This window comes from Stomoxys calcitrans, chromosome 2 (assembly GCF_963082655.1).
Source record: "Stomoxys calcitrans chromosome 2, idStoCalc2.1, whole genome shotgun sequence".
Taxonomy (NCBI): domain Eukaryota; kingdom Metazoa; phylum Arthropoda; class Insecta; order Diptera; family Muscidae; genus Stomoxys; species Stomoxys calcitrans.
Window position 1 is genome coordinate 42,375,159 of NC_081553.1, and position 10,373 is coordinate 42,385,531.

The 10,373-nt window shown below is 43.0% G+C and overlaps 2 protein-coding genes across 3 annotated transcripts; both read left to right on the plus strand.

Moving 5' to 3' along the window:
• The first annotated feature begins 330 nt into the window (after nucleotides 1-330).
• LOC131995124 (uncharacterized) lies at nucleotides 331-9,177 on the plus strand. 2 transcript variants are annotated; one of them, XM_059363135.1, is made up of 2 exons: nucleotides 331-564; nucleotides 7,531-9,177. In XM_059363135.1, exon 2 carries the CDS (start codon nucleotides 7,537-7,539, stop codon nucleotides 8,422-8,424), a length of 888 nt encoding a protein of 295 aa, XP_059219118.1. In that variant the 5' UTR covers nucleotides 331-564; nucleotides 7,531-7,536; the 3' UTR covers nucleotides 8,425-9,177. The 2 variants fall into 2 exon arrangements, with proteins under 2 accessions (XP_059219118.1, XP_059219117.1); XM_059363134.1 differs by lacking the exon at nucleotides 331-564 and adding an exon at nucleotides 714-878.
• On the plus strand, nucleotides 2,159-7,474 carry LOC131994649 (uncharacterized). The gene is made up of 2 exons (XM_059361424.1): nucleotides 2,159-5,571; nucleotides 7,072-7,474. Exons 1-2 carry the CDS (start codon nucleotides 2,159-2,161, stop codon nucleotides 7,472-7,474), a joined length of 3,816 nt encoding a protein of 1,271 aa, XP_059217407.1.
• Nucleotides 9,178-10,373: the final 1,196 nt, after the last annotated feature.

Here is a 10,373-nt window from a genome sequence, read left to right on the forward strand (position 1 = left end):
CAAGTAAAAAGGCGTTAAATTCGGCCTGGTCGAATTTTGGATACCCACCACCTCAAGTATATATGTGAACCACCTTTCGTCATAATCCGTTGAAAAATGCATAATTTATGCCCCCATAGCAGCTATATCGCAATATGGTCCGATTTGGACCAAATTCGGCACGGAAGCTGAATGGTCTAATAAGTACAAGTCATTGTTCAAATATTAGTCTTTCTGATAGCTATATCCAAATATAGACCGAAATGGCCCATATAAGAAACGAATGTCGAAAAGCCTAACATAAGTCACTATAATCGAAATCGGATTATAAATGAGCCTTGAGCCTGTTAATGCCAAACCTTGTTCCTACCTGGTCCCCCTAATCTACTTTCTAAGTTTCGCAGCTATTTGCATTTGCATACACCCACATACCTCATACTTTATATGTGTGTGTGTGTGTGTCTCTCTTTGTACTAAAGATGTCTCGCTTTCAGCAGCCTTGTGTACTCCGTCGGCCTTTTCCTTTTCTTTTTCCTATTTCAAACTTACTTATTATCTGGGCTTCAACCACTGCTGTTCTTCCTGGTAAGAGTTTCGTTCAATCTCCAATTCAGAGCTTTCTTTTCCATCCAATAAAGAGATAATTGTAAATTCCCAATTTCTAACCCACCTGTGTTTTCATTTTTTTCCTATTCTCCCCAAACTCACCTTGCGAGGAAAATATTTCTACTCCGAGAAATATTCTCCACGACTCCAGTGATTAAACCATCCACTTTCCTCCAGAGCTAACCCCCAACATTTTCATTGTGGTCCTTCGAACCGGATTTATTACTGGAAATCATCCCTTCATCACCATTTCATCCAACATACATATCATCATCGTCATCATAGAAAAAAAGGTGAGTTTGTGCTTTGTTCTATTCCATAAAAAGTGAAAACAATAGTGCTTTTTTCCAAATATTCATTGTGCTTCAGTTGTGTTTTGCCGACGGCATTTCGACATTTCCTAAACAGTGCTTCGAAATAAAATTTTTCAAAAACCGTACTGAAAAAATTTTTTTTCCAACTATTCGGTTATTAATTTTCTTAAAATTTGGTGGAAGTGAATTTCATTAAATTCCATAGAGAAATTTAAGTAACAGTGTGCTTTGCCTCTGTAAGAATTGCCATTAATTTGCAAAAAAATAACATAAGATTTTATATTTCAATCGGTGTCGCGGCAGTGTGTTCCTTTGGTTTCTTTTCTTTTTCAATCGTGGTGCATTGAAAGTGATCTTTGCCCTCTTTCATATGCTGCAGTCGCGCTGCCCATAGCATTATTTCGTCGTAGTTAATAGTTCAGCCTTTCCTACAAGCACAGTGATTGTTGTTATTGTTTTTTTTTTTTTTTTAGAACTAACCAACGTTGATCTCCATAACTAACATCCAATATACATACATCCATATATACACACAACTGAACGTACATACAAACATTTCTTGTTATTCGCTTCTATTGAGTTTCGTTGCGGGTGACATTGCTACTGCGAAGAGAATAAGAGACTTCTGTGTTGCTTTGAATTTGTTCATTCGCTCTTATATACTCTTTGTTTGCCGTGCACCCTACAGTCATTCCGTTTGTGTGGTCGCGACTCGGGGCGTTTGAGACACCTTATATTTTGGTTCCATTGGCATATATATGCATTTGTGTGATACCCTGATCGGTCAGAGATATATATAGTGCACCCTACAGCCGGTCATAGTCGACTTTTGGTACAAAACTTTGATTTTTTCGAAAAGTAAATTTTTTTCTGATTTTCTTCACGAGACTGTTTTCGTTTGGTGTTCGTGTAAAGCAAAAATCGTATTTGCACCCTACAGTGAGCCAAGGTCGACTTTTGGATCCAAAAAGTTCGAATTTTCATAATTTTCAAGAGAATTTTTTTTTCCTCTGCTGATTTTAAGAGTTTCAATACTATAGAGGCATTTCGAACTTATTTCAACCGGCGCAACTGTTCATTCTTCTGTTCTCCGGAAATATTACGCATACGCCTACGTCATTTTCAACGTTTTTTTTCGATACCAGTTCCATTTTTTCGGATTTACTGTTCATTTAGATAGGTTTTTTCCCTAACCTATTTAAGAGAGTTAAGTGCGTCTGGTTCAGAGCTAATTCTACTTTTTTCTTTCAAGTTCGAATATGTCTTTAGAGTCGTTCATTCGCTTAGCTGATCGCCTTGTCGCATTCAATGCTGATATAGGTGATAATACGCTTCCGCTCTCATCGATTCACTTAATTAATATACACATGACAGAGCTGAAGTCATTATGGAGCGACATTAAGTCCACTTTCGATACATTCATGGCTGATCGTGATAGTGAGCAAGACGAAGACGAGGGCGGTGCAGACGATTCCGTAAATGCATCCGAGCTGGAGACCTTCCGAGCCAAGTTTAAGAGTTCTTATGTGACTTACTGCAACTGCTTGGCGACATTGTCACAGCTCGCGGAGGAGTTTCAGTTGCCGGCAACTAAGATTTCTCCAAGCCAACGTCTTGTCGCAAATCCACCTGTTTCCGAAGGTCATCCAGAATTTCAAGACACTCCGTCTTCTACGGGAAGGACTGATTATTCCTTTCATCTCCCGCCATGTGATACAGAGGTTTTCCACGGTGATTACATGTCCTGGCCTACTTTCAGAGACATGTTTACGGCAGTGTACATAAAGAATTCCAGACTTAGTTTTGTCGAGCGTCTGTTTCACTTGACGCAAAAAACGCGAGGCGAGGCTCGTGACATTGTTCAGAGGAGCCCTTTGACGAATGATGGTTTCCATTTGGCATGGAAAAATCTATGCGCTCGTTATGAGAATAGACGAATCCTTGTTAACGGGCAGCTAAAGGTTTTGTTCAATCTTCCTTCCATTTCCAAAGAGTCCGCCAGTGCACTTAAACAGTTGCAGCGCGACCTTACTTCTTGTATCTCGGCCCTAGAGTTGTGTGACATTGATGTCAGAGGTTGGGACCCTCTATTCGTATTTCTCTGTTCGAATCGTCTTCCAGAGTCCACACTTACCTTATGGGAGCAGGGTCTCGCAGATAAGACTGCAATTCCTAAGTGGTCTGACCTTGACTCCTTTCTTACGAATAGATACCGGACACTGGAGTCCGTTTCTGAAATGCGTGCCAATCCCAATGCAAGGGATCAAGATTCAAAATCCAATAGCACGAATACTAAGAGTTCGAGAAATATTAATTCATTCCAAGTGAGAGTTTCGGGTCCACAATGTCCTTTATGTCCAAGAGAGTTCCATGTGATTAGGAAGTGTCCTAAGTTCATAGCAATGGACATTAATCAGAGAAAGTCCGAGATAAGGAAGCAAGGTCTGTGTTTGAACTGTTTTTCTAAAACTCATCACGTTCGAAATTGTACAAGCAAGAACACTTGTTTCCAGTGCCAGAGGAAGCATAATACTTTGCTTCATGAGAGTTCCGCTAATCCAGAGGCCAGTAACTCAAGAGTGCAGACTCCGGCAAATACAAATTCAGGTTTGAATGCAAACTCCTCACCTTTCGCTCCTAGTCCTATACAGTCCACTAGTTCTGGTACGGGAGTCGTTCAAACCTATTTCTCTTCCAGTTCTCGTGGCGTTTTGCTGGGGACTGCTTTGGTTGATGTGTTGCACTTGGGTGTTACGTACCAGGCACGAGTGCTTTTGGATTCTGGGTCGCAGGGTACATTCATTTCAGAGAGACTTTTCAATAGATTGCAGCTCCCATATAGAAAAGTCAATGCTCAGATTTCTGGTCTGAATGATTCCATGGCTGCTTCCGTTCGAAAGGAATGTACTCTGCTTCTATGTTCGAGATATGCAGATGCTCAAATTTCGGTTAAGGCCTTCGTTATTACTAATTTATCTGGTGCCCTTCCATCTCATTCAATACCCCCCTCCATCTTCTCTCAGCTGCCCCAATTCGAGCTGGCAGATCCACTATTTCACAGGAGTTCCAGTATTGATATTCTGATTGGTGGTGACTTCCTTCCTTCCATCATGCGGTCCGGCGTGAAGCATGATATTTGTGGTTCCTTGATGGGCCAAAATACCATCTTTGGATGGATTTTGACTGGCCCCATTCCGATCCAATCTCCATCTCCATATTCCAGAATTATTTCCAACTTTTGTGAAATCTCTTTGGACAAAGAGATTTCGAGATTTTGGGAGGTGGAGAATCTTCCAAGGAAGAACTTTGTGTCAGCAGCTGATAGATTTTGTGAGGAATTGTTCGTTTCAACTACTAAGAGGGATGAAGATGGAAGGTACGTTGTTCATCTTCCGTTCAAAAGAGATTTTCCCAAGAGTATATCTCTAGGTAATTCACGGACAAGTGCTATGGCCCAATTTTTGAGAAATGAAGTCCGCCTCCTTCGCAATCTTGCGTTCAAGGATGAGTATGATTCCGTTATCCAAGAGTACGCGAATTTAAGCCACATGTGTCAAGTTGAGACTTCTAGTTCTATGGGAAGTGCGTCTCATTACTACCTGCCGCACCATGCGGTTATAAAACCAGAGAGCACTACCACCAAAGTTCGGGTGGTTTTCAATGCTTCTTCACCTTCCTCTAATGGCGTGAGTCTTAATGACACTTTGCATACAGGTCCTGTGTTGCAGAGTGATCTGACTGTGTTGATTCTCAAGTGGCGATTCTTTCGGTATGTGTTCAATGCCGACATTCAAAAGATGTACCGGCAGATTAGAGTTCATCCCAATCACACACCGTTCCAAAGAGTTCTATTTCGAAGAGATCCAAGTGACGACGTTCAAGATTTCGAGTTGAAGACTGTCACTTTCGGTGTGAATTGTGCTCCATACTTAGCTATTCGCACTCTTTTCCAACTTGCTGATGACGTTCAATCCAGTCATCCTATTGCCAGTGAAATACTTCGCAGTTCTATGTACGTGGATGATGCCCTAGTGGGTGCACATTCGCTGCAGAAGGCAATGCAGTCTAAGGAGCAGTTGATATCCGCTTTGGCTTCGGCCGGCTTCCTCCTGAGAAAATGGACAGCAAATTCAAAGGATATTCTAGCAGGACTTCCTTCCGATCATTTGCTGTGTGAAGATTTTTTGGACTTCGACGACAGTAGCACAGCAAAAATGCTAGGAATTCGTTGGAATGCTCGATCCGATTCGTTCTATTTCACTACCAAGCCATTCCCAGATTCATCCAGAGATACTAAAAGAGAACTCCTTTCCCAGATTTCAAAGCTTTTCGATCCTGCTGGTTGGCTATCGCCATGTATTGTGGTAGCAAAGATTCTTATGCAGAGGATATGGTCAGAGGGTACGGGCTGGGACGAGGTCGTTACCCCTGGCACACTTGCAAAGTGGAAAGAGTTTCAGACGTGTTATTCGGCTATAAATGAAGTTCGAATTCCGAGGTGGCTTCATTATGTTCCTTCCGCCGATATTCAATTCCATGGCTTCTGTGATGCTTCAGAAAGGGCATACGCAGCAGCTTTGTATGTGCGAATAGCTACAACTACTTCGGTCTCCACACATTTGGTCTATTCAAAGACAAGAGTGGCTCCTGTTAAGACATTGTCCATTCCGAGGTTAGAGCTTTGTGGGGCTGTTCTATTGGCAGAGATGTTAGATACATTACTTCCGACACTTAACATTCCCAAGTATTCTCTTTTCTGTTGGACAGACTCCACTATTGTCCTTTCCTGGCTTTCGAAACCTCCGTGTTGTTGGGCAACATTTGTTGCAAACCGAATTTCAAGTATAGTTCAAGTGGTTGACCCCTCCAAGTTCGGTCATGTTCCTTCAGAGACGAATCCTGCCGACCTCGCTAGCCGAGGTCTCCTGCCTCAGGATATCGTCGCAAATGAGTTGTGGTGGTCGGGACCTGAGTGGCTCCGCGACTCCCCTGAGTGTTGGCCTAATTCTGTTCAATCCACTATTCCCGAGATAGATTTGGAGCGTAAAGCCATAAAGGTTCATCATACTTACTTTCAGAACTACCAGGACGTTCTTGAACGTTTTTCTTCCTATCCACGAGCGCTACGTGTACTGGCTTATGTGTATCGATTCTTCTATCGTACTCATCCAAGATTTCGTTCCAGCTTTTCAAAGCAGTCCACTTTGATCACAAGTTCTGAGCTTGTACTGGTTAGAGATGGATTGATTCGAGTGTGTCAAAAAGCGTGTTTTCCAAATGAGTACAAGTGTTTGTCGTCACAAGAGCAAATTTCGAAATCAAGTTCTATTCTGAACTTAAACCCGTTCCTGGACGCTGAGGGGCTAATTCGTTCATGTGGCCGGCTGGAATCGTCAGTCGGCCTTCCGTACAATGAGAGACACCCGATAATAATGCCCTACGGTTGTCAATATTCCAGGCTGCTCGTGAAGTTCATCCACCAACTTACTATCCACGGTGGGAATCAGCTTGTACTTCGTATGGTCAGATCACAGTACTGGATCCCGAAGGTCAAGAATTTAATCAAAACGACCATCAATAAGTGCAAGCCTTGCATTCTCTACAAGAGGCGTTGTCAGCAGCAGCTCATGGCGGCTTTGCCGCCAGAGCGCACCGAGTTCACTCGTCCATTCACTCGAACGGGTTTGGATTTCGCGGGTCCTTTCGACATAAAGAGTTACAGTGGGCGGGCCTGTCGTATTACGAAAGGCTACGTCTGCGTTTTCGTGTGCTTCTCCACAAAGGCGATACACTTAGAGGCGACGTCCGATTTGTCCACTCCCACGTTCTTAGCGGCTTTCCATCGTTTTGTTTCTCGGCGGGGTTGTCCGTTGCATCTATATTCCGATAACGGTACAACTTTCGTCGGAGCTTCCAGGATCTTAGAGAGAGAATTTATTCATGCTGCTCGTGCTGGAACTGAGTCGAACTATGCGCACCAGTCTTTGAGTTGGCATTTCATCCCGCCTGGAGCTCCTCATATGGGAGGACTCTGGGAAGCGGGAGTAAAGAGTTTTAAGTCCCATTTTCGAAAATTTGCTGGTTCCTTCAAATTTACATTTGAAGAGTTCTCGACAATCCTGTCGAGAATTGAAGCATGCCTCAATTCGCGCCCGTTGTCTCCTATATCCAGTGATCCTAACGATTTCGCTGCCTTAACTCCAGGTCATTTCTTGATTGGTACTCCCATTCTTGCTCCGATCGATCCACGCATTGAGGAGAGTCCTGTATCGATTTTGAACCGATGGCAGAGACTTAAGGCTATTCATCAGAGTTTTTGCGTTCGATGGAAGAACGAATATTTACGAGAACTACAAAAGCGAGTTAAATGGCAAAGTTCAGAAAAGAATATAGAAGAGAACACACTAGTCGTTATTCAAGATGACAACCTTCCACCAAATGTTTGGCGTCTAGGCAGAGTTTGCAAGACGTATTTCGGCACTGATCGCAGAGTTCGGGTTGCTGACGTGGTGACTCAGAAGGGCACCATTACGCGACCCATTACCAAGCTTGTCGTCATTTCCTCTCCGAATTAAACACAGATTTTCTATTCTTTCCCATCACTTCCCTATTGTTTGTTTTGCCACCATAGATTATCATGCCCAAGTATACCAAAGAGACACAAAGGAAGTCATCCGCGGTTCCCTACAAGAAGGAAAAATACGATTGCCGTATCTGTCACCGGTCTCATGCCCTACGATCTTGCCAAAGGTTTTTGGAAATGAAAATGGCAGATCGTTTGGAAGCAGTTCGAAGGCATAGTTACTGCTTCAACTGTCTGGCTCATGACCACTTGGTGGTATCCTGCTCTAGCAGTCACCGGTGTCACCACTGCAAAAAGAGCCATCATACCCTCCTCCACGTCGATCCGAAACTACGGGATGCCCTTCTTAAGAGCGATCGGAAGCAATCGCGTCCCAACACTCCTGAGCGGAAGTCAAAGGATTCGTGCCCACCGAGGGATTTTTCGCCATCACCGTCTTCTAAGCAGAGGACATCTCTTTCGGCTATTCTTCGACAGAACAGCATTGTGTTGCTTCCTACGGTGCTCGTTAAGGTAAAAGGCAAGTCTGAACGATCCACAGCCCGGTGCCTTCTCGACTCGGGGTCTCCGGTGAGCAGGATCTCCAAGAGATTGGTAGATTCGTTGGCGCTCACGACATTGAGCCTGAAAGAGGAGACCATATGCCCACTTCGCCTGACCTCCAGATTCGACGAAACGGTAACCATTGAAGGCACATTTCGTGTGAGTAACCGCATTTCAACGGTGACGCCAGCTGAATCGCTTCCGGAATCATTTAAAAGACATTTCCCCCACTTATTCTTTGCGGATTCGAAATTTTTCAAATCGGCCCCGGTGGATATTGTAATTGGTGTCGATCTTTATCCCAGGGTCATCGCAGAGGGTGTATACGCCCAGAATGGTTTGCCTACGGCACAAAGTACTATTTTTGGTTGGGTGATCTATGGTGTCTGTTCGCACTGAGCGCACTACAGCGTTCTCATTATTCTTCGGTATCAATGAATTTAATCCAAACTGAATAAAAGAGTTATGAAATGCACTGTTGATTTTTACTTTACTAGCGAAGCACAAGCTCTATCTTTTAAACAGGTCCATTGAGCGGTTTGATTCATAGAAGGATGTCCACTACTGACAAGCTTGCCTTTTCCATGTACCAGCTGGATCCTGATGATGGAGTGATCCTTTGGCTATTCTACGGAGCTATACAACTATTATGTCAACATTTCCTTTCCTTACTAGAGTAATTAAATTCATAACTAGAGTAATTAGATTCATAACGTCCGTTTTCATAGAGTTTTCAATTATATTCCGTGCGAGTAATTGTAAGCTGGTGCGAGTACACACAGTTGCATTTTTCCTTTTTTTTATTGCAGGTGTACTGCAAGGGGGCCGGTAATGTTAATGCCAAACCTTGTTCCTACCTGGTCCCCCTAATCTACTTTCTAAGTTTCGCAGCTATTTGCATTTGCATACACCCACATACCTCATACTTTATATGTGTGTGTGTGTGTGTCTCTCTTTGTACTAAAGATGTCTCGCTTTCAGCAGCCTTGTGTACTCCGTCGGCCTTTTCCTTTTCTTTTTCCTATTTCAAACTTACTTATTATCTGGGCTTCAACCACTGCTGTTCTTCCTGGTAAGAGTTTCGTTCAATCTCCAATTCAGAGCTTTCTTTTCCATCCAATAAAGAGATAATTGTAAATTCCCAATTTCTAACCCACCTGTGTTTTCATTTTTTTCCTATTCTCCCCAAACTCACCTTGCGAGGAAAATATTTCTACTCCGAGAAATATTCTCCACGACTCCAGTGATTAAACCATCCACTTTCCTCCAGAGCTAACCCCCAACATTTTCAGGGGCCAAGACTTTATCTCGATTTAAAGTCTTGGCCCCATAAAAGGATCGGTCTATATGGCAGCTATGTCCAAATCTGAACCGATTCTGGCCAAACCTAAGGGGGATGTCGAAGGGTTTAACACATCTCACTGTCCCAAATTTCGGCTACAACGGACAATAAAAGCGCCTTTGATAGGCCCAAAACCTTAAATCGATAGATCGGTCTATATGGCAGCTATATCCAAATCTGAACTTATCTGAGCCAAATTTAAGAGGAATATCGAAGGGCTTAACACATCTCACTGTCCTAAATTTCGACGACAACGGACAATAAAAGCGCCTTTATTGGGTCTAAAACCTTAAATCGAGATATCGGTCTATATGGCAGCTATATCCAAATCTGTACCGATCTGGGCCAAGTTGCAGAAAGATGTCGAGGTTTCTAACGCAACTCATTGTCACAAGTTTCGGCGACATCTGACAATAAATGCGCTTTTTATGGGCCCAAGACCTAAATCGAGAGATCGGTCGATATGGCAGCTATATCCAAATCTGCACCGATCTCAGCAAAATTGAAGAAGAAAGTTGAAAATCCTTACACAAATCGCTGTTCTAAATTTCATCAAAATCGGACTAAAAATCGGCCTTTAATGGGCCTTAAGCCTTAAATTGAGATATCGGTCTATATGGCAGCTATATCCAAATCTGGATTGATTAGCGCCAAATTGAAGAAGGATGTCGAAGGGCCTAACACAACTTACTGTTCCCAATTTAAGCAAAATCGGATAATAAATGTGGCTTTTATGAGTCTAAGACCCTAAATCGGCGGATCGGTCTATATGGGGCGTATATCAAGATATTGTCCGATATAGTCAATCTTCGAACTTAACCTGCTTATGGACAAAAAAGAATCTGTGCTGAATTTCAGCTTAATATTTCCATTTTTTAAGACTGTAGCGTGTTTTCAACAGACAGATGGTCCGTCCGTCTCTCTGTTGAAAGCACGCTAACTTTCGAAGGAGTAAAGCTAGCCGCTTGAAGTTTTGCCCAAACACTTTTTGTTGGTGTAGGTCGGT